Genomic DNA, 20,607 nt, shown 5'->3' on the forward strand with positions numbered 1-20,607 from the left:
TTTATCATAGACATCTCTGTGGGCCCCACATAGCCTATATCTTTGTGTCTGGGGTCACTAGCCATCAGCTCCCCATTTTTTTGTCCAAAGTGATCTCTGTGGTGGGAATACTGCGTTCATTATACGGATCTCCCACGCAGGTGGCATGTTGAACTGAAAGACCTGGTGCGACAAGTTAACGTATCGCTGGCTGTGCTTGATCAGTTTCTTCAAAGTCCATAATGCAACTGAAAAGGTCTTGGTGCTGGTTGTTGGGATGGTTTTTGTTTTTTTTCGGACATTCTTCCCTGGACAGTTTTGGACCTAACACAACAATGGTGTTGATTGCTGAACCATTCTCCCACTTGTCAGAGACGAAAACATCATGTCCAGCGCAATCCAGATCATTCAATTTGCAGGCCTCTATAAAGGATGGAGCTTATGCCAAAAGTCGACATGGTTTGGCCAGTCACGCTGCCACTAGCCAGGTGGTTAGTGGTCGGTGCTCTATGGCTCCACCATGATGTATCTGTTTTATCCATGCTGTCCATCTATTTTTCCATATCATTTTAAGGTTTGATCTAAAAATGAGGCAGATCTCAATCTCAAGTGGGCCTCACCACAAGAAAACAACAATGATTGAATGTTAATCATTAAAAACCTTTTAGGGCTTACTGTAATGTTTATTTGAAATCCACATAGTTGATTAGGTCATATAGACTTGGATGAAGGGAAAAACCAAATATCAGCTTGATCCAAAACTTTTGTAGTTTTTAAGAAGTTTTTAATGGTTGGCGTTCAATCAACATTGTTTCCTATAATGTTGTCTACTTGGGGTTTAGATCTAACTTATTTTTGAGCTAATACCATAAAATAATATCCAAAGGTCGCGGGTCACCGAAATTTGACCGGTAGGACCGCGGGACCAAAATGAACGAAATGCATACTCACACACACACACAAGCGAACTCGGGTCGGGTCTCACACCGGGCCTCACCCAAGATGGTGCCGCCCTTACCGTGGTGACCTCCTTGAAGTATGTAATCTGTATCGACGTTGTCCATCTGTTTTCCAAATCATCTCAGATACTATAACAAAAATGAAGCATATTTTATTATCATGTGAACCATATAATGGGAAATAGTGGTGTACCCTAAAAAAGTTTTGGATCATGCTTATATTTATTTTTTCCCTTTATGATGCGCTTGTATAACCTTATCAATAGATTAGATGACAAATAAACACTAAAGTGTGCCCTAAGAATATTTTTTTTTTTTTGGGTTAGCAGTACACACTCCATTGTTAGCCACCCCCACTAGGGAATCAATACCAAGACCTCAATGTACCCTGAGAAGTTGGTGGCAAGCATTGTGGGGCTCACATTGACTAATGTTTTTTTAATCCTTGCCGTCCATCTATTTTGCAAGACAATCATATTTTCCCTTCATGCAAGGTTGTTTGACCCCAAGTTGGATGGCAAATACACACCAGGGATCCGAGGAAATAAAGTCGTTTACGTCAAAGAGGCCCGAAACTGGCGCAGAATGCAAGATCACAGGGTTCTCACTATCCGATTGGCTCGAAACTTCATACATGGCCTGAGGACCATAAATTAACCATACACGTCGAATTTCATCTGTTCAATCCCTGTGGAAGTGTCCCAACGGACAGATCAGCCCTAAAATCTTGATTTGGGGCCCACTTGATGTATGGATATGCTCCATTTTTGGTCCCAACCGTTTAAATATTGTGAAAAAATAGATGGACGGAGTGGATTTCTCATAAACGTCACGATGGACCCTACCTGGAGGGTGTGCGTGTGCATAGCACACTCGCACACACCGTTCACCGAAAATCGGAAACGAGTCAGCGCATGCTGACCCGTCTTTCTCTCTCCTCTGCGAAAGAACAGATAACGTCTTTATGCTATCCGTCCGTTTTTCACTAGTGGGCCCCACTCATCATATGGCTCGATGATCCGAACCGTTCACCTGTCTCAGGATACGGCCAAGACCAACCCCTAGGTGTCCGTCTGGTCCCATGTACGAACATATGCGTAGATCTCTGTTTAAACGCAGGATGGACGGCTGGGCTACAATCTCATGAGACACCACATTTTGGATCGAAAACCGAGCAATTTCAGACGGTTTTTCGTCCTGAAAACAATGGACGAAGTGGATTTTCCACTTGACTTCAAGAAATTGCCAACGGGATTCACAGAGTCGAATGGCGGTGACTTTGTTTCGCAACAGGGAGTTGCGTTTGATCTTTGTGGGCCACTATCAGGGCCCATCAGGCTAATTAGGACCGTCCTTCAGGAGCCCACGGGCCCTACCTCCCTCGCCTAGGTGGGGGAATTGCAGAAGATAACTTTAATTGGATTTCGACCGTCCAATCGGAAGACTGACGGTGAATTGAACTAATTCATGGTTCACCACGAATCTGATCTAAAACCAATCAGGTTCCACTGTTTTTTCGAGGGGAAACTAATGGACGGGTCGGATTTCTCGTTTGACATCAATCCTAGGCCCACCAATCATCACAGATGCATAAGGCTTTGCCTTTCTGCTGCGTAAACTCAGGTACGAAACCAACTCCAACTGAATGACGAACGGCAGCACACCTCTCTAGGGCCTACATTACCTATAAGAAAAGAGGGAACGTGAGAGGGGATGGGGCAGACGTGAAGCATTCAAGGAGGGGAGCTTAGGCTTGGACGTGGATGCATTACAAGAGAGAGAGAGAGAGAGAGAGAGAGAGAGAGAGAGAGAGAATAAGTTAGTTTTTTTTGTTCTTTACTGTTTTATGATGTTTTTGAGATTTAGCCTAATCAGGTTTATGTGTGGCTAAACCTCTTAGCTAGGGCTAAGAGGTGAAGCTTGTAGTGAGATGGGAGACTCTATTTTTATGCCTTTGATTTAATTTGTTGAACTACTTTGATTACGATTCAGTTAAGAGAATACTTTTAGTTTTTAATGGTTTGTTGTGACTGAAATTACAATAGACCTGCGACGGCTTTGAGTATTTTTTTCTCCTGTTCATGTTTATGAAGTCAAGAAGCCTTGTTGTTCATCATTGTTCTATGGGCATGGTTGGATGATGGTACCCTTCCTAACCTTCATGCATTGTTGATTGATTGGTAATTAGTTTAATTCTGTTGTTTGTTTTGTCTCCTGGGCATGGTTTGGTGATGGAATCCATTCTAATTCATATACCTTTCATTTTTTTAAAACTATATCAAAGGAAGTTCAGTTGATTTTCGTGGATACACCCTTCAACTAGATGGATCCTCTGAATCCCTAGTTTCCTTCCTCTGAATTCCTTAAAGTTTTAGATTAATCTCTCACCATTATTCATTACTTTATATCGGATTTAGATTTCATCTCATTCTAGTTCTAGTTCTAGTTAGTTTCAGATTACGTACAGGTTTCAGTCCCTTGGGATTCGACCTCGGTCTCACCGAGTTTATTACTACATCACAACCCTATACTTGGGGAGTGAACAAGTTTTTGGCGCCGTTGCCGGGGATTGACGGCTACGTTTTCTGAAATCAACTAGTTTTAGGATTAGTTTAAGATTAGGATTTTTCTAACTTTAGGTTTAGTTTTTCTGATTTCTAGAAACTAATCTGTTTCCTGTTTTGTAGGACCTTGACATTAACTTCTAATTTGGTAATTCTTTTCCAAATCCTCTACTCTTTCTATTTTTAGAATTAGGGTTTGAGTTTTAGAAGTTTTCTAATTCTAGTTCTCTTTTAATTATAGAATTTTCTATTTTCTATTTTTTTGATAGTTTTCCCTTTTTGGAAACTAACCCAACTCTTTTGTTTTGTAGGTTGGTAAATTCTTTCTTAATTTCCTCCTTGCTATTTCTAGATTAGGATTCTTTTTTAGCAAGTTTCTAATTCTAAACTCTTTTAGACTCTAACTTTGTTTCTTATTTTATTTTTAGAAATTTTCTACTTGTAGACTTTTTGTTTAAAAACTAACTTTCCTATTTTGTAGGCCTTTAAGATAGAAATTTCTAATTCGGTAAGTTCTTTCTCTACTTTCTATTTTTCAGTTCTCTTTTAGTAATTTACTTTCTAGTTTAGGACCTTCTTCTTTTTGAAACTATTTTACTTCTATCTTTCTTTTTAAGGATTTTCTAATTCTAGACCTTCTCTTTAGAAACTGACTTGTTTGTTTTCTTTTGCAGGTCTTTAACTTAGGGACTTCAATTTGGTAATTTCTTTCCAACTCTCTCTTTCTTTCTAGATTTTCTTTTCCTTTCTTAGGATTAGGTTTCGAATTTGATTGAGGGCTACGAGTGTTTCATGCCCAAGTGGGCCCGTGACAACACTCGACGTCTCTTGACTGAAGGAGGATTGGTTGAGGGGTTGACTATCCATCGCAGGACTAGACACCACTCGAAATCCCCTGAGTTAATTGAAGTTATGGCTGAAGACCAACCTCCTCTACTTCCACCCAGGGTGGAGGATACCCAAGATGAGAATGAGGTGCATCAGGCACCCCCGCCTCGTACTTTACGAGATTATCTACAACCGGCGGGAGTGAGTACGCCCTCATGCATGATTTTTCCTGAAAACACAGGACAAATGGACATCAAGCCAGGAGTTATCCAACTCCTTCCCAAATTCCATGGACTTGAATCAGAAAGTCCATATTTACATTTGAAAGAGTTCGATGAGATTATAGCTACATTATATTTTCCTAATGTATCTAAGGATACAATCAGGCTGAAACTCTTTCCTTTTTCCTTAAAAGAGAAGGCTAAGACGTGGTTACATTCACTGCGTCCTAGATCCATTGGCACATGGAACGACATGCAGAGGGAATTCATAAAAAAATTCTTCCCACATCATAAAACGATTACCCTCAGAAAAGTAATCATGAACTTTGCCCAAAAGGAAGATGAAACATTCTTCCAATGTTGGGAAAGGTTCAAAGATTTGGTCAGTTCATGCCCACAACACGGATTTGAAACGTGGCGCATTACAAATTTTTTCTACGATGGACTGACATCTTCCATGCGCCAAATGGTCGAGACAATGTGTAATGGAGAGTTCATTAATAAAGATGTCGACGAGGTATGGGACTACCTCGACAGTCTGGCTGAAAAAACACAATCTTGGGACTATTACCCAAAATCAAACACCACGTCTAGACCAACTCAATCTAAGGAGAAAGGCGGAATGTATCTCCTGAAAGAAGAAGATGATCTCAAGTATAAAGTGAATAATCTCATAAGAAAATTTGAGGCCATGGAAGGAAAGAAGGATAAGGTCAATGAAATTGTTTGCGGCATCTGTGATTGCACAATACCAGCCTTTCGAGGAGTGTTGAATGAACAAGCCAATGCCGTAAACAACTATCAAAGACCTTTTACTGGACCTAACTCCAATACGTACAATCCTGGTTGGAAAAATCATCCAAACTTTAGTTGGAGGAATGGACAAACGGCTACCCCTCAAGGTTTCTTCAATCAAAATCCAAATCAAGTGAAACCTCAAGAGGAACCGGTTCAAAATTCCATACAAGAGCTGGTTCAAGGGGAATTACTGATTTTATGCAAAAGATAGATTCTCGTATGACGGTTATAGAAAAGGGGATGCTTCTGCACAACATCTCCCCAATCCTAAACCGCAGAACGAGATTAATGATCCCAGCTCTTCAAATCGGATGGGGCACGCTAAATCCATCACCACTCTTAGGAGTGGAAGAATCATTGATAAAACTCTTCGGTTAGGCCCGAAAAGCCTCAAGAACCAAGAGGACAACAATGATGGATCTAGTGATGCCCCACAAAAATAGAACCGAAACTTCTAGAGAAGCCAATTGCTCCGTTCCCCCAATGGTTGGTTGCACCAAAACGTCTTTCTAACTCTCGGGATATTCTTGAGGTGTTGAAACAAGTGAAAGTCAACATTCCTCTACTTGATGTCGTGAAAGCAGATTCCTTTATATGCCAAATTTCGAAAGACTTATGCACGACCAAAAGACGGAAAAGTATTCAAAAGAAAATCTTCTTGTGAGAAAGTGAGTGTCATCCTGAAGCAAGACGTGTCGCAGAAATTCAAGGATCCCGGTAGCCCAACCATATCATGTGTAATTGAGAATTACCGCATTGATCATGCACTCTTGACTTAGGAGCGAGCGTAAATCTGATTCCTTACTTAGTATACAAACAATTAGATTTGGGTGAATTAAAACCCACCCTAGCCACATTACAACTTGCTGATCGTTCTGTTCGTGTACCAAGAGGGATAATTGAGGATGTGTTGGTCCAGGTTAACAGATTCTACTACCCTATAGATTTTATCATCCTCGATACCGAACCCATCAATAACATGAGCACTCAGATTCCCATAATTCTTAGTTACCCATTCCTTGCCACTTCAAATGCAATTATCAATTGCAGGAATGGTGTCATGAGCATGTCCTTTGAGAATATGACATTGGAGTCAAACATCTTTTTCAAAAACGGCAGCAACTCAGAGGATGATGACGATTTCCACGACATTAACATGATTGACTCTTTCGAGGAAGATACGACACCTGTAACATTATCCTTCTGACCCTCTGGAGACATGCCCGGCCCACTCCCATGATTTTGATGATGACATGATTAGAGAGACGTGCGCCTTGCTTGATACTGCATCGGTACTTGAAGTTAACCAGTGGAGGCCACAATTTGAAGAATTGCCACAAACTGATGTAGTGCCTCTACTGTCTAACCTCAAGCCGACAAAGCTTGACCTAAAACCTTTGCCCTTTGATTTAAAATATGGCTATTTAGGTCAAGATGAGACATACCCGGTGATGATCTCTGCCCACCTGGAGAAAGAACAGGAGAGTATGCTCATATCTACTCTCATTGAGCATAAAGGAGCCCTGGGATGGACGATAGCGGACCTCAAGGGAATCGATCCCTCGATTTGTACTCACCGCATATATCTTAAGGATAATGCAAAAACCGTTCGGCAACCACAACGTAGACTAAATCCAAACATGAAGGAAGTGGTTAAGGTCGAGGTTCTTAAACTATTGGACGTGGGTATCATATACCCTATATCTGATAGTCAATGGGTGAGTCCAACTCAAGTGGTCCCTAAGAAGTCCGGATCACCATCGTAGCCAATGCTAATAATGAACTCGTGCCAACTAGAGTCATTACTGGTTGGAGAATGCGCATTGACTACAGGAAGTTGAATACCGTCACGAGGAAAGACCACTTTCCTTTACCATTCATTGATCGGATCCTGGAAAGGTTAGTGGTCATTCCTATTACTATTTCCTTGACGGGTATTCGGGCTACAACCAGATAGAGATAGCCCCGAAGACCAGGAAAAGACCACATTTAATGTCCCTACGGCACCTTTGCCTACGAAGGATGCCATTCGGACTATGTAATGCCCCTGCCACCTTTCGACGATGTATGAGTATCTTTTCTGATATGGTAGGGCAATATCTAGAGGTCTTCATGGACAATTTCTCCGTTTACGGTCCATCTTTCAGCAAGTGCTTAAAAAGTCTTAAATGTGTGCTGAAAAGATGTGAAGAAAAGAACTTGGTACTTAATTGGGAGAAGTGTCATTTCATGGTTCAGAAGGGAATTGTCCTTGGGCATATCATCTCGTCCAAGGGAATCGAGGTAGATAAGGCAAAAATCGATCTTATCTCTAACCTACCTTCACCCAAGAACATCAGAGACGTGCGATCCTTCTTAGGACACGAAGGATTTTACAGGCGATTCATAAAGGACTTTAGTCTCCTCTCTCGTCTTTTATGTAATCTTCTTCAAAAGGATGCTCCGTACGAGTGGACTGAGCAATGCTAGGAAGCTTTCACCAAGCTTAAGGGCACGTTAACCACTGCACCTATCATGCAGCCACCCGACTGGAGCCTTCCTTTTAAGCTTATGTGCGATGCTTCTGATCACGCTCTTAGAGCGGTTCTAGGCCAGAGAAAAGATAAGAGACCCTACGTCATTCATTACGCGAGTAGGACTTTAAATCCGGCCCAAGTGAACTACTCAACTACGGAAAAGGAACTCTTAGCTGTAGTGTTCGCTTTGGATAAATTTAGTTCCTACCTGATCGGATCCAAGATCATTATCTATACAGATCATGCGGCACTGAAGTATCTTCTTTCTAAGAATGATTCTAAGCCCCGCCTGATACGATGGATCCTTCTACTCCAAGAATTTGATTTGGAAATTAAAGATAAAAAGGGAGTAGAAAACGTTGTGGCCGATCACCTTTCTCGCCTTAATACCTTTGATTCCCTTGAGACGACTCATATCAACGACATGTTCCCTGATGAACAACTGTTTAGAGTCTCCCATTCACCTTGGTTCACTGATATTACTAATTATCTTGCTACGGGTTTCACACCCACATTGGACTGCAAAGATAAGAAGAAATTCTTCACCGAGGTGCGCAACTTTTTCTGAGATGATCCTTATTTATTTAAATATTGTCCAGACCAAATCCTAAGGAGATGTGTACCAGACGATGAGCATCAGAGCGTCATCTCCTTCTGTCACTCACAGGCCTGTGGTGGTCACTTTTCTGCTAAAAAGACCATGGCCAAGATTCTGCAGTGTGGCTTTTACTGGCCCACTATGTTTAGGGACACTCATGAGTTTTGCAAAGCTTGTGAGCGTTGTCAGAAATTGGGAGCATTATCCCGTCGAAATATGATGCCTTTGAATCTCATCCTTATCATTGAAGCATTTGATTGCTGGGGCATCGATTTCATGGGACCATTCCCCCAATCGTTTGGAAATCTGTATATTTTGCTCGCCGTGGATTATGTCACTAAATGGGTCGAAGCGATTCCGTGTCGAACTAATGACCATCGCACGGTCATTAAATTCCTAAAAGAAAACATCCTTTCTCGATTCGGAACGCCTCGAGCCATCATTAGTGATGGGGGCTCACACTTTTGTAATAAACCATTTGAGAGCTTAATGAAGAAATATGGTATCTCTCATAAGGTGAGCACCCCGTACCACCCACAGACAAGTGGGCAAGCTGAGATTTCTAATAGGGAAATTAAACACATTTTGGAGAAAACGGTTAACCCTGATCGTAAGGATTGGTCAATTCGATTGACCGATGCCTTATGGGCATACCGTACTGCCTTTAAAACCCCTATTGGAATGTCTCCCTTTAGACTTGTCTATGGGAAAGCTTGTCACTTGCCTGTGGAGCTGGAACATAAAGCATACTGGGTGATCAAAAATCTTAATTTCAATCTGGACAACGCTAGCTTGCTACGCAAACTTCAATTGAATGAACTTGAGGAAATCCGGAATGATGCGTACGATAATTCGAGAATTTACAAGGACAAGATGAAAGCATTTCATGACCAACACATTTTGCGAAAATCATTCACACCTGGTCAGAAGGTCCTTTTGTACAATTCTCGATTACATCTCTTTTCGGGTAAACTTCGATCTTGTTGGACCGGCCCTTACATTGTTGTTTCTGTTTTTCCTCATGGGGCCATTGAAATAAGAGATCCCGACAATGGTAAGGAGTTTAAAGTCAATGGACATCGATTGAAACCATTTGTCGCGAAATTTGATTCAGAGGACATGTCCATGCCCCTGACTGCTCCTGTTTACCAGGATTGATCTCATAGTCTGATGGAGGTATAGGTAAGTTTATCGCTTTCATAGGACTAGGGTAGTTGCTTTATTTGTCTAGCTGAAGACGGTAAACTTACCGCTCCTGGGAGGCAACCCAGCTCTTCATTTCATTTTGTTTTTATCATTAGTTAGTTCAATGTTTGTGGGTAACATTATTGCAAACCCTCAGGAGACTACAACTCGTCCACTAGGGGCAACCTAAGGGTTTAAAGGCTTGTTGCATACGCTAAATGCAATCGAGAGCACCTATGAAAGTGATATATGTAGGATTTTATTTTTTATTTTTGTGTTGCCTTCTCTTTCGTGCTGACTGACGCCCATGCTGCGATCTCTTGGAAAGTGTCTCTCAATTCATCATCCAGGTACTATCTTCCCATCACTTCATATTCACTTTTCGTTGTCCCAAGTGCATTGCATACTCATATCTTTTACATTGAGGACAATGTAGATTTTAGGTTGGGGGTGGGAGATTAAGTGACCTAATCAGTCTTGAGCCGAAATTGTGAAAATTTTTAAATTTTTCTAGAATTTGTATGAATTTGAAGAGAGGTTGACGGCCATCTTGGATTTAGAATTACAAGATAAGTGATGTTAGAATTTATAACTCTTGGATTCAACTATTTGTTAGATTTCACAATTAAGTTAGAACTCTTAATCCATGATTAGAAGTTTTAAACATTGATTGGATCATAATTTTACATGTCACATCTCGCTTACACATTAAGGTTTCATTCGATATTGAAGGATTAATTTGGTGATCACTAAGCTTGAAAGGAACTAACCTGAGAAATTGAATGAATTGGGCGAACAGTCTTTACCATAGGTTTGCTCCCTATAGGTGAGGATTCGATTCCCCATGGATGATATTTGATAAAGAGTGGGTGTGAAGTCTTTACCATAGGTTTGCTCCCTATAGGTGAGGATTTGATTCCCCTGATTGGCGTTACTTTTAATAAAAGAATCAAAAAAAAAAAAAAGATAATGTGTGAGACAAGTTTGGATTATCGTGAATTCTCTTATTTGTTAACAATGATATCCTTAAATAGATAGGTGAATCTTAATGTTGATAAGTCGAGATTAGACTATACATCCATGGAATTCAATATTTAGAATTGCTCTAATTGACAGATTAATATTTTGAACTTAATTATGAAGTTACCGTGTGCTTGAGTCTAGGAGAGAATAATGCCTAACATTCATGAATCTTAAAATTCTAGTATTTGATTTGTTTTTCAAAAATCACTCGATTTCATATAAATTGTCATGTGATTCTCAACCTATTTTTCGCATACTTTGCTTAGGACTAACAAAATGCTGGTTGGAGGTTGTGTTGAGGGTCAAATATTACATATTAGACCCCAGTTATTACCGGATTTTACGGACATGATAGTGCTTAACATCATATTTTAATTGTGTTATTATTGTAGGATGTAATCAGGAGCGTGGACTGAAAAATAGCACTAAAAGCATAGGCTTTGACACCCGGAAGTCACCAGAGCAAGGGACGGACTCCAGGGGACCAAGATCGGTGGAATTACACACCAGGGATCCGAGGAAATAAAGCCGTTCACGTCAAAGAGGCCCGAAACTGGCGCAGAATGCAAGATCACAGGGTTCTCGCCATCCGATTGGCGTGAAAATTTATACATGGGATTGGGGACATAAATTAACCATACATGTCAAATTTTAGCCCTCGGATCACTATGGAAGTGCCCCAACTGACAGATCAGCCCATAAACTGTAAAAAATAGATGAATGGAGAGGATTTCTCATAAACATCACGATGGACCCTACCTGGAGGGTGTGCGTGTGCATAGCACACTCGCACACGCCGTGCACCGAAAACCAGAAACGGGTCAGCGCACGCTGACCCGTCTTCTTCTCTCCTCTGCGAAAGAACGGACAGCGTCTTTACGCTGTCCATCTGTTTTTCACTAGTGGGCCCCACTCATCATATGGCTCGATGATCCGACCGTTCACCGGTCTCAGGATACGGCCAAGACCAACTCCTAGCTATCCGTCTGGTCCCATGCATAAACATATGCGTAGATCTCTGTTTAAACGCAGGATGGACGGCTGGGCTACAATCTCATGAGACACCACAGTTTGGATCGAAAACCGAGCAATTCCAGACGGTTTTTCGTCCTGAAAACAATGGACGGAGTGGATTTTCCACTTGACTTCAAGAAACATGCTAACGTGATTCACAGAGTCGAATGGCGGTGACTCTGTTTCGCAACAGGGAGTTGCGGTTAATCTTTGTGGGCCACCATCAGGGCCCATTAGGCTAATCAGGACCGTCCTTCAGGAGCCCACGGGCCCTACCTCCCTCACCTAGGTGGTGGAATTACAGAAGATAACTTTAATTGGATTTCGACCGTCCAATCGGAAGACTAACGGTGAATTGAACTAATTCGTGGTTCACCACGAATCTAATCCAAAACCAATCAGGTTCCACTGGTTTTTCGAGGGGAAACTAATGGTCGGTCGGATTTCTCGTCTGACATCAATCCTAGGCCCACCAATCATCACAGATGCATAAGGCGTTGTTTTTGTTTCCACTGCGTAAACAGGGAGTTCGGCTCCGTTACAAACTGACTGCGAAAGAGAAGTCGGTGCTCGACTCCAGCCACCGCCGGCATTGCCTATAAGAAAAGAGGGAACGTGAGAGGAAAAGCGGAAGCAGGCGTGAAGCATTCAAGGAGGGGAGCTTAGGCTTGGACATGGATGCATTATAAGAGAGAGAAAGAGAATAAGTCAGTTTTTTTCTTTAACGTTTTATGATGTTTTTGAGATTTAGCCTAATCAAGTTTATATGTGGCTAAACCTCTTAGCTAGGGCTAAGAGGTGAAGCTTGTAGTGAGATGGGAGACTCTATTTTTATGCCTTTGATTTAATTTGTTGAACTACTTTGATTACGGTTCAGTTAAGGGAATACTTTTAGTTTTTACTGGTTTGTTGTGGCTGAAATTACAATAGATCTGCGATGGCTTTGAGTATTTGTTTTTCCTTTTCATGTTTATGAAGTCAGGAAGCCCTGTTGTTCATCATTGTTCCATGGGCATGGTCGGATGACAGTACCCTTCCTAATCTTCATACATTGTTGGTTGGTTGGTTAGTATTTAGTTTAATTCTGTTGTTTACTTTGTCTCCTGGGCATGGTTTGGTGATAGAATCCATTCTAATTCATATACCGTTCATCTCTTGAAAACTATATCAAAGGAAGTCCAGTTGATTTTGAAGCGGGCATAAGATCTCACTGATCTCTACAAGTGGATCCTCTGAATCCCTAGTTTCTTAATTCTGAATTCCTTAAAGTTTTAGATTAATCTCTCACCATTATTCATTACTTTATATCGGATTTAGATTTCATCTCATTCTAGTTCTAGTTCTAGTTAGCTTCGTAACATACAAGTATCAGTCCCTTGGGATTCAACCTCGGTCTTACCGAGTTTATTACTACATCACAACCCTATACTTGGGGAGTGAACATTACCTATCGTATGTGATTAACTAGGATTGACGACTCACATTGACTAATGTTTTTTTAATCCTTGCCGTCCATCTATTTTGCAAGACAATCATATTTTCCCTTCATGCAAGGTTGTTTGACCCCAAGTTGGATGGCAAATAAATACTACAGTGGGCCTTAGAAAGTTTTCAAGGTAGTTGTCACTGTCCTCATTATTTCTCAGGGTGTGGTCTACTTGAGCTTTGGATCTAACTCATTTTTTGAGCTTGTGCCTGAAATTAAACTAGCAAAAAGGATGAACATTGTTGATATCAAACACATACACGCTATGGTGGGCCCCATGGCCCTAGCAGGGTTTTCGAGGAATCCCCTTCTATTTGAGCCCATGGTCAACCTTCAAACATGCAAGGAATTCCCTTTTATTCGAGCTCATGGTCAACTTTCAAACAGACTCCGCAGGGGCTTATTTTTTACGGTAGCATGCCATCCCATTAATTCCTCTTTAGTCAGGGTTTAGTCCTAGATTGGGTACTAGCTTGGCCTGTGCTGAACCAAGCTTGCCTAGGCAGTGCTCTGAGGAGCCACCATGATGTATAGATTTATGGTGGCCCCCTGGTGCCCCCAGAGGGTACAAAATCTGTATCTTATTGTGCTGAAGCAACTTTACAAACTGAACACTAATTTTCTCCGACAACCAATAAGGAGCCGGTGCAACAAAAGGCTTTATGCCCTCTATGATATGAGTGTGTGACATCCACTCCATCCATTATTTGCTTGAGCTCATATTGGGAGTTAGTCTCGAATACCAACCTGGTTCAAAACTCTCAGTGGGCCATACCATAGCAAAAAAGTGGGGATGGGATCACTACCATTGAAGCCTTCTTGGGTTCACTGGAGTTGTGGGTCTCAAAGGTGGGTGTCCCTAGGGCCAATGTGAGCAATCCGTTGGTTATAGGTCACGTCCTACCATGAGCCAATGCAAATGATGTATGTAATGTATGTCACCAAAACTTCATGGTGGGCCAATAAAGCTTTTTGTTCCCCAGCCTCGAGATTAAGGTGCCTTTTGCACAAGGTCCCATTGTAAATCGTGGCAACTTATCACCTTAGAATGTGGCTTAGATATATCTACACCAGTCAACACCATCCAAATTGCAAGTCCCATTGAAGATGGGATGTGGCCCAAAGATCATTGGTTAGATGATTGCCAAAAATCCAATGGGTCACCACAAATTGGATTTTGAAATGACCTTGTGGTCAGTAGTAATGGCCATCATCCCAACAATAGGAGCAACTCCCAAACTTGTTAATGTAAAATATGTTAACATTAGACATATGGGAGGGAATACATGGCACTCATGTTGAAATGAAGGACATGGATTGCTCAAATCATTGCCACGAGCGCCTGAAAAGAGCATACATTAATGTGACCATACATAACTATCACGGCCCTGGTTGGGCCTAGGACCAGCTTCAGCCTGGATTTTGAATTGTTCAGGCCACGCCTAATCAAATTTTTTTGCTAGGCTTCATTCTCAAAGAAGAGAAAAGCATAAAATAATGAAAGACCTAACAATGAAAATGATTTTATGGTTGGTGAAGCTTATAAAAAAAGGTCTTGACTTTCTCTCCACTTACAACCTTGAGTTGTAAAATGTTATTTAATATCTTAAATTTATTTGTAACCAGGTCTATAGTACGGGATCATTTTTTCTGTATAATGTTATGGCTCACTAGCCAAATTCCTTGTAAATTAATTACTGTATTATAACAATTAATCATTATTGACCACAATAGTTTTTTTTTTCTTTTTTTGGGTTACTTTCTTTGTAAACCCCATTGTTAGTACATACTCCGCTCTTAGCCGCCCTTACTGGAAAATTAATACCTAAACCTCAATGTTGAAACGAGGTATTTTCACTTTATATACCGCTTGAGTTATGGATACAAAGCTAATTGAATTTATTCTTTTTTGCACTACTTATGACTTTTTGAAATATAATTAAATTTAAAGATCAGAAGATAATAGTAAATTTTTTATTTTCTATTTACTATTTGTTACTTATTGAGATCTTACTATCACGTGCCATTATATCTATTGCAAGACGTGTCACAAAATTTGATAGTGTTAGATCAGTTGTAAGCAACGCTATACATATGATCTATATAAATGTACTTGATCTACGTATTCAAAAGTGGATAAGCGGTCTTGATTAACCATTAAACATACATGTAGCTGTATCTAAGGTAGGTATGATGGAACCTCCGTGCAGTCGAGTTTCACTGAATAATTCGGCAATAGTATTTTTCCCGCCCGTTGCCCTGGATTTAAGTAGACGAGCGCTTTCTGACTGACACAGTCTCCTTCTATTGCTTCTATGTATTTCCTGAAAAATCGAAATAAATAAAATACAATAAATAAAAATAGAAAAAATGAAGATATTCACAATATCATCTTCCATCCGTTTCAGAAGAAGAAAGCGATAGAAAGCGAAGATGCGTACAGGGGATTCTCGGGTTAGGGTTTCAAGCCATGGATTCTCCTGAAACCGATCGGATCCCTTCCTCATCCTCCTCTCCATCTCCGAAATTTCAGGTGTTTTTTTTTTTTTTTTAAAATTTTTTGTTTGTTTTGTCTCCCTTTTGATGGAATCTCATCGTTTCCCCCTCATTTCAGATCTCTTCTCGGTTTTTTTTTTTTTTTTTTTTTTGGGATTTTGTTGGTCGGATATTTGATTTTTTTCCCGGGTTTTTCATTTTTTTGCACTTGTTGGTTTCATCTGAGGTAAATCGGGTTTAAGCGGCTTGAAAATTTACCTTTATGTTTGATCATTGGTCCGATTTTCCATCGGTAGTAGTTTTGGGGCTAGGGTTAGGTTTTGGGGGAAATCTCGGGAACCAGGTGTTGATTTATTTGATGAATTATTCCGTAGTCTGTTGAGTATGAAGGATCGTATGCTTGCGGAAATCCAGCCGTATAGGTGGCGGAATGCGATTTGATCTGAGCTGTCCAATTTGTGGCTCAAGTGGATGGGGCATGGACCAAAAATCCAACTGATTGGATGATCCTACATATGTACTTTCTATGGGTATGGACATATGCCTGCTGAATTTGGATCTCATTTTGTTGATGCTGGCAGTTGAGCAGTTTTGGAGCATCTCATCATTGTGACTTTTGGGCTCGTCCTCGATCATCAACAGGGCCCATGATTTGGACTGTTGGGATTGAGTGCGTGTCTGTCACATGTGAGTATGGTATACGTCTTTTTTATTAAATAAAAAAAAACTGATATTAGGGTTTTGGGTGTATGTTTCTAGTTGGGTGGGAAGTAGTACTACTGTTTGCTGTATCATTTAGGAAGCAGTAGCAACACATCCACAGACACATGGCATAGGACATGGGCCCCTTTGTGGAAGAAGCTTTTCTCCCAAAGTTGCACTGGTTAGACAATCCTCAATCTCTGATTTGTACCCATCAAATGGAACGGCTAAAAACATTTGTATGCAACCTAAACTCTGTGGGTGGAATTGGATGGTTAAGATCATCTGACCCCTGTGATCTGTTTGTCTATGCTCCATTGGTGCTGAATCTGCCAATAATTTGGATGTTCTCGATTGCTGTTTGTATCCCACATGTTGTGTATGTGTTGCTTATTCTCCCTTAATGGTGTAGGGAATTCATACTTTTGCCAATAGCAGAAGTAGCTGTCTGAGGTTTGAAGTAAGCAACGTTGTTGTAGGTTTCTATGAAGTTTTCTTACTTTTTACCTTCTCACTAGGTAATGTCGAATATCATGCTCAAAGTTTTGAGGTAATGAATTGTAATTCATGCGTTTGAAATGAATTGAGAAATCGAAACAAATTCGTAGTCATTGTTGGTCAATTTCCTCTATAGAATCATTGTTCTCAACAAGAATGAGTTTTAGATTGGTGGTGGATGAGTTTGTTGTTTTTAACTGGTTCTTTTTTATATGGATTTTGATCTGGTTTTTTTTTTTGGTCATCTTCAATTCTGTCTTTTGTAGGATTCACCTTTCTTCAATTACCTTAGCACTTTGTCTCCTATAAAGCCAAGTAAGCGCACGCATGTTGGACGATTGTTTTCAGAGCTTAGCCTGCCTCCACAACTGCCTGTGTTTAGTTCTCCACGCATTAATTCCCATCGAGAAACGGATTTCCTGAAAAGGTAATGTCTTAAATTTGTGGAAAATTTCAAGTTTTCAGACTGATGTAGCCTGAGTGGATAGTTGTCAATGAAAGTTATTGGTTCTGTTTCAGGCCTCAATATTTACCCTCATCTGATGCTGAGTTGTCCTTAGAGTACGATGATGGAGGCAGGATACTTGCAGTGGAGTCAGAAGTTTCTCAACCTTCTGCCTCCCAATTGACAGTTGAGTTGATCCCACACACTAAGGAAGTGTGCGAAATTAAGGGCTCTGTGCAAGTACATCCCTTCAGCCCTTCGGAATGTGTTGATGAATTCCTGGCTGATCCTCTCGAGGAGTGCGTGAATTCTACTGGTTCACCTCACTTGCATTCAAGTCAAACTACTGATCAACCCAAAGTTTTACGGAGTGGTTGCAGTGGCTCAAAAGAAGCAATTTCAGATTTTGTTGATGAAGATGGTGATGTTCGGAAAAATACGAAGCATGCAGTGGCTATGACCCTAACTTCCTTAGGGCAGGCTGGAGAGGATCCAGTATGTGCAAATTCAGTGGACCGTGTCAAACCGCCTGAGGCTGAAGGATATGTCAAACAGGCTGGTGGAACTCAGGAAAAGAATGATGAAAGGATTCGTGATGAGTGGCCACATTTGGTTTCTAAGAATGTAAATCATCCTTCTGAGACTGGTTTATCTACAGATTCTGCTTCGGTTAAACAACATGAGCAGCATTTAGTGGATCAAAATGCTCCAGACTCTGCCTCTTTTCTGTCAAGCAATAAAGAGTGTGAGATCGTTGACTGTGAGAAGCAAATGGCTGTTAGTTCGTCAGGTCTTCATAATCATGAAACACAAGATGTTAAGCTGCATCCTGCGGAAAGTGGGCAGCTGGATGAATGGAGTTCTACCCCACAGTTGCTTCCTGGATCTTTCCTGACTGTCCAAGCAGATGGTGTTCATCATGAGGACTCTACTGCAATAGACAACCAGATGCCACATGATTGTGAGGTACCAAATAATGTGTTGGAAGATTAACCATCAATTTAATTTCCTTCTGAAGTAATGATGCACCCACTGGCCACATGTTGAGGTGGTTTAATACAAGGTTTTTATTAGTACCTACAAAAGCTCAATTAATTGAGGGAGCTATTATTTCATATGATAGTTGTGTGTGGGTATGTGTTTCTATTTTGTCATCTTTGTGAATTAGAGTACGACCTAAAAAATCATACTGAGTCAAGTTTCCCCTCTTACATGCTCTTTCTGTCCATATGATAATTGACAAAGTTTTCATTCTGGAGGTACTCTGTCGCTTTTTTGTTCACAACAGCCATACAAGATTTCTATTTCTTTGCATAGGCTTCCTAAATAGGGTCCTTCAAGAGGACCCCACGTGTAGTTCCTGTCACTCATCATGATTATCATCCCCAATAGATTTAATTCTGCAAGGTACCTAGCTGTCAAGCAAGTTGCTTGCAAAATTGAACTTGAGAACTCTAATGATTCCTGTACCTTCCAATGGAGGAGGCGTTCAATTGGAATGTAAAAGGGTTGGGCAGGCTCCATGGTTTTTTGGTCCATCCTACTTCCCATGTCTTACTTTGTGCCTATAATCCATTGTGCCATGCTGAGGCCAAACTTTGCGTCAAAGCTTGACATGCCAGTCTGGCTTAGTGAACCTTGTCACCAGTATTCACCCTGTTAATTCTGCAATTAGTATTGTATTCCAATCCCAAACACAATATACCTCATATAGCTCACAAACAATAGGGTAAGAGATCATTGAGTTTTATTCCTATATCAGCCTGAAAAAATATTTCAAATCATGCATTGGGTTTACAGATATGGTACATTTGTCTTTGTAATAAACCCTACTGCCAGGGTGTATGTTATCCACCTGAGAATAAAGCGAGAATGAATATAATGAAGAGGACATTTGATTCTCCTGAACCGTTCACCTTTTGCTTTACTCTGAGGCTATCATGGGCAATGTGAGTCAGATAAATTAGAACCCTCGTAGACTAGATTATAGTTTCACCTTCATCTGAACCACTTTTTTTTTTGAAAGTTGGTGATATTATTGGGCCACAGGCCAGGAAAAAAGAAAATGAAGAAAACAAAAAAACAAAGAAGATAGACCCTACAAACAAATGAGAAACAAAGACAATGACACTAGGGAGCCCACTCCCTAACATACAAAGCCACCCTATCAGTAACCCTTCCCTTAGACCTGTTTATGTTACAAAAACAACAATTATTTCGCTTTAATCAGGTAGCCCAAAACCAGTGTTTTAAATAGCAGTAGCGTGATGCGTAGCACTCAGCCCTCTATAGCTCTACACGATACTTCTATTTTTTAATTTAAAAATAGGACAAATATAATAAATAGTGAAAAAAAGGAAAAAAAATATAAAAATGCCTAAAGGATGATTCATTTGATCAATTATAAGCTTGTTAAAAAAAAGTTATTAGTTATCATTTATCAAAAGCCAATCCACATATATAAGCCAAATCAAATAATTATCACATCAACAACTTTCTAAGCAAACCACTTTAATTAATAATGTCTAATTGAAACCACAAGTAAGAATTATGAAAAGAAATAAAAATCCCATAGGTTAAAAGTATCAAGTACAATACAAGTGTCACATTCCTCAACATTAGAAACAAAGGAAATGTGAAAAAAAAATATAGTAAAAAAATACACTGTAGTTTACGCTACGGACGCTACGTAGTTGTAGCATACACTATGACCCCTGTAGCATACGTTACAGGGGATTTATGTTGTTTGGGACGCTACGTAGCGCTACAGCCACGCTATGTTACGTAGCATACACTACCGCTACGCTACGGGTGCTATTTGAAACACTGCCCAAAACATAGACAACAATGCTTTTCTCTACCTTCTTTTGCCGAAGGATCCTCCCTCCTCAAAATGCCACATCGGTAGCAAATCAGAAACTGCATAAAGCATCACCCAGTTGATTGATGCCACTTTAAGAATGCCAGACTAGACTATCCGAGAGGAGTAGTGAATGAACAAATGGCTCACTGACTCTTCAATGCTCAAACACATTGGACAACCATGAGGGATAATGAAAGACCTCTTGCGCAAATTGTTGATGGTTAAGATTTTATTTCTGCCAGCTAACCATTCAAACATAGCCACTTTTGGGGATGCATCGTATGACCAAAGATAAGAAGTATGACTTTTGCCGCCTTCGACTGATGGACAATACGGCACTGAATACAGAGACCACACCAAAAACTCTCCTTCTTAGAATAGCTCCACACTAGAGAGATGATGGAGATACAATACAAATGTAATGTACTTTCA

General features: G+C 40.5%; 1 protein-coding gene and 1 non-coding gene across 3 annotated transcripts in view; one reads left to right on the forward strand and one right to left on the reverse strand.

Annotated features, from left to right (window-relative positions):
• Nucleotides 1–4,852: 4,852 nt before the first annotated feature.
• On the reverse strand, nucleotides 4,853–4,959 carry LOC131224607 (small nucleolar RNA R71). The gene has a single exon (XR_009161078.1). It is a non-coding gene; the product is annotated as a small nucleolar RNA R71 (small nucleolar RNA).
• A 10,501-nt stretch (nucleotides 4,960–15,460) lies between these two features.
• Nucleotides 15,461–20,607, forward strand: part of LOC131223239 (uncharacterized) — a 43,758-nt gene continuing 38,611 nt past the window's right edge. For both annotated transcript variants that reach the window (XM_058218572.1, XM_058218573.1), the window contains exons 1-3: nucleotides 15,461–15,704; nucleotides 17,134–17,294; nucleotides 17,387–18,278. In XM_058218572.1, the coding sequence (XP_058074555.1) occupies nucleotides 15,642–15,704; nucleotides 17,134–17,294; nucleotides 17,387–18,278 (1,116 nt within the window). In that variant the 5' untranslated portion in view covers nucleotides 15,461–15,641. The remainder of the gene's footprint in view (nucleotides 15,705–17,133; nucleotides 17,295–17,386; nucleotides 18,279–20,607) is intronic.

The sequence above is a fragment of the Magnolia sinica genome, chromosome 13 (assembly GCF_029962835.1).
Source record: "Magnolia sinica isolate HGM2019 chromosome 13, MsV1, whole genome shotgun sequence".
In the NCBI taxonomy this organism is placed as follows: domain Eukaryota; kingdom Viridiplantae; phylum Streptophyta; class Magnoliopsida; order Magnoliales; family Magnoliaceae; genus Magnolia; species Magnolia sinica.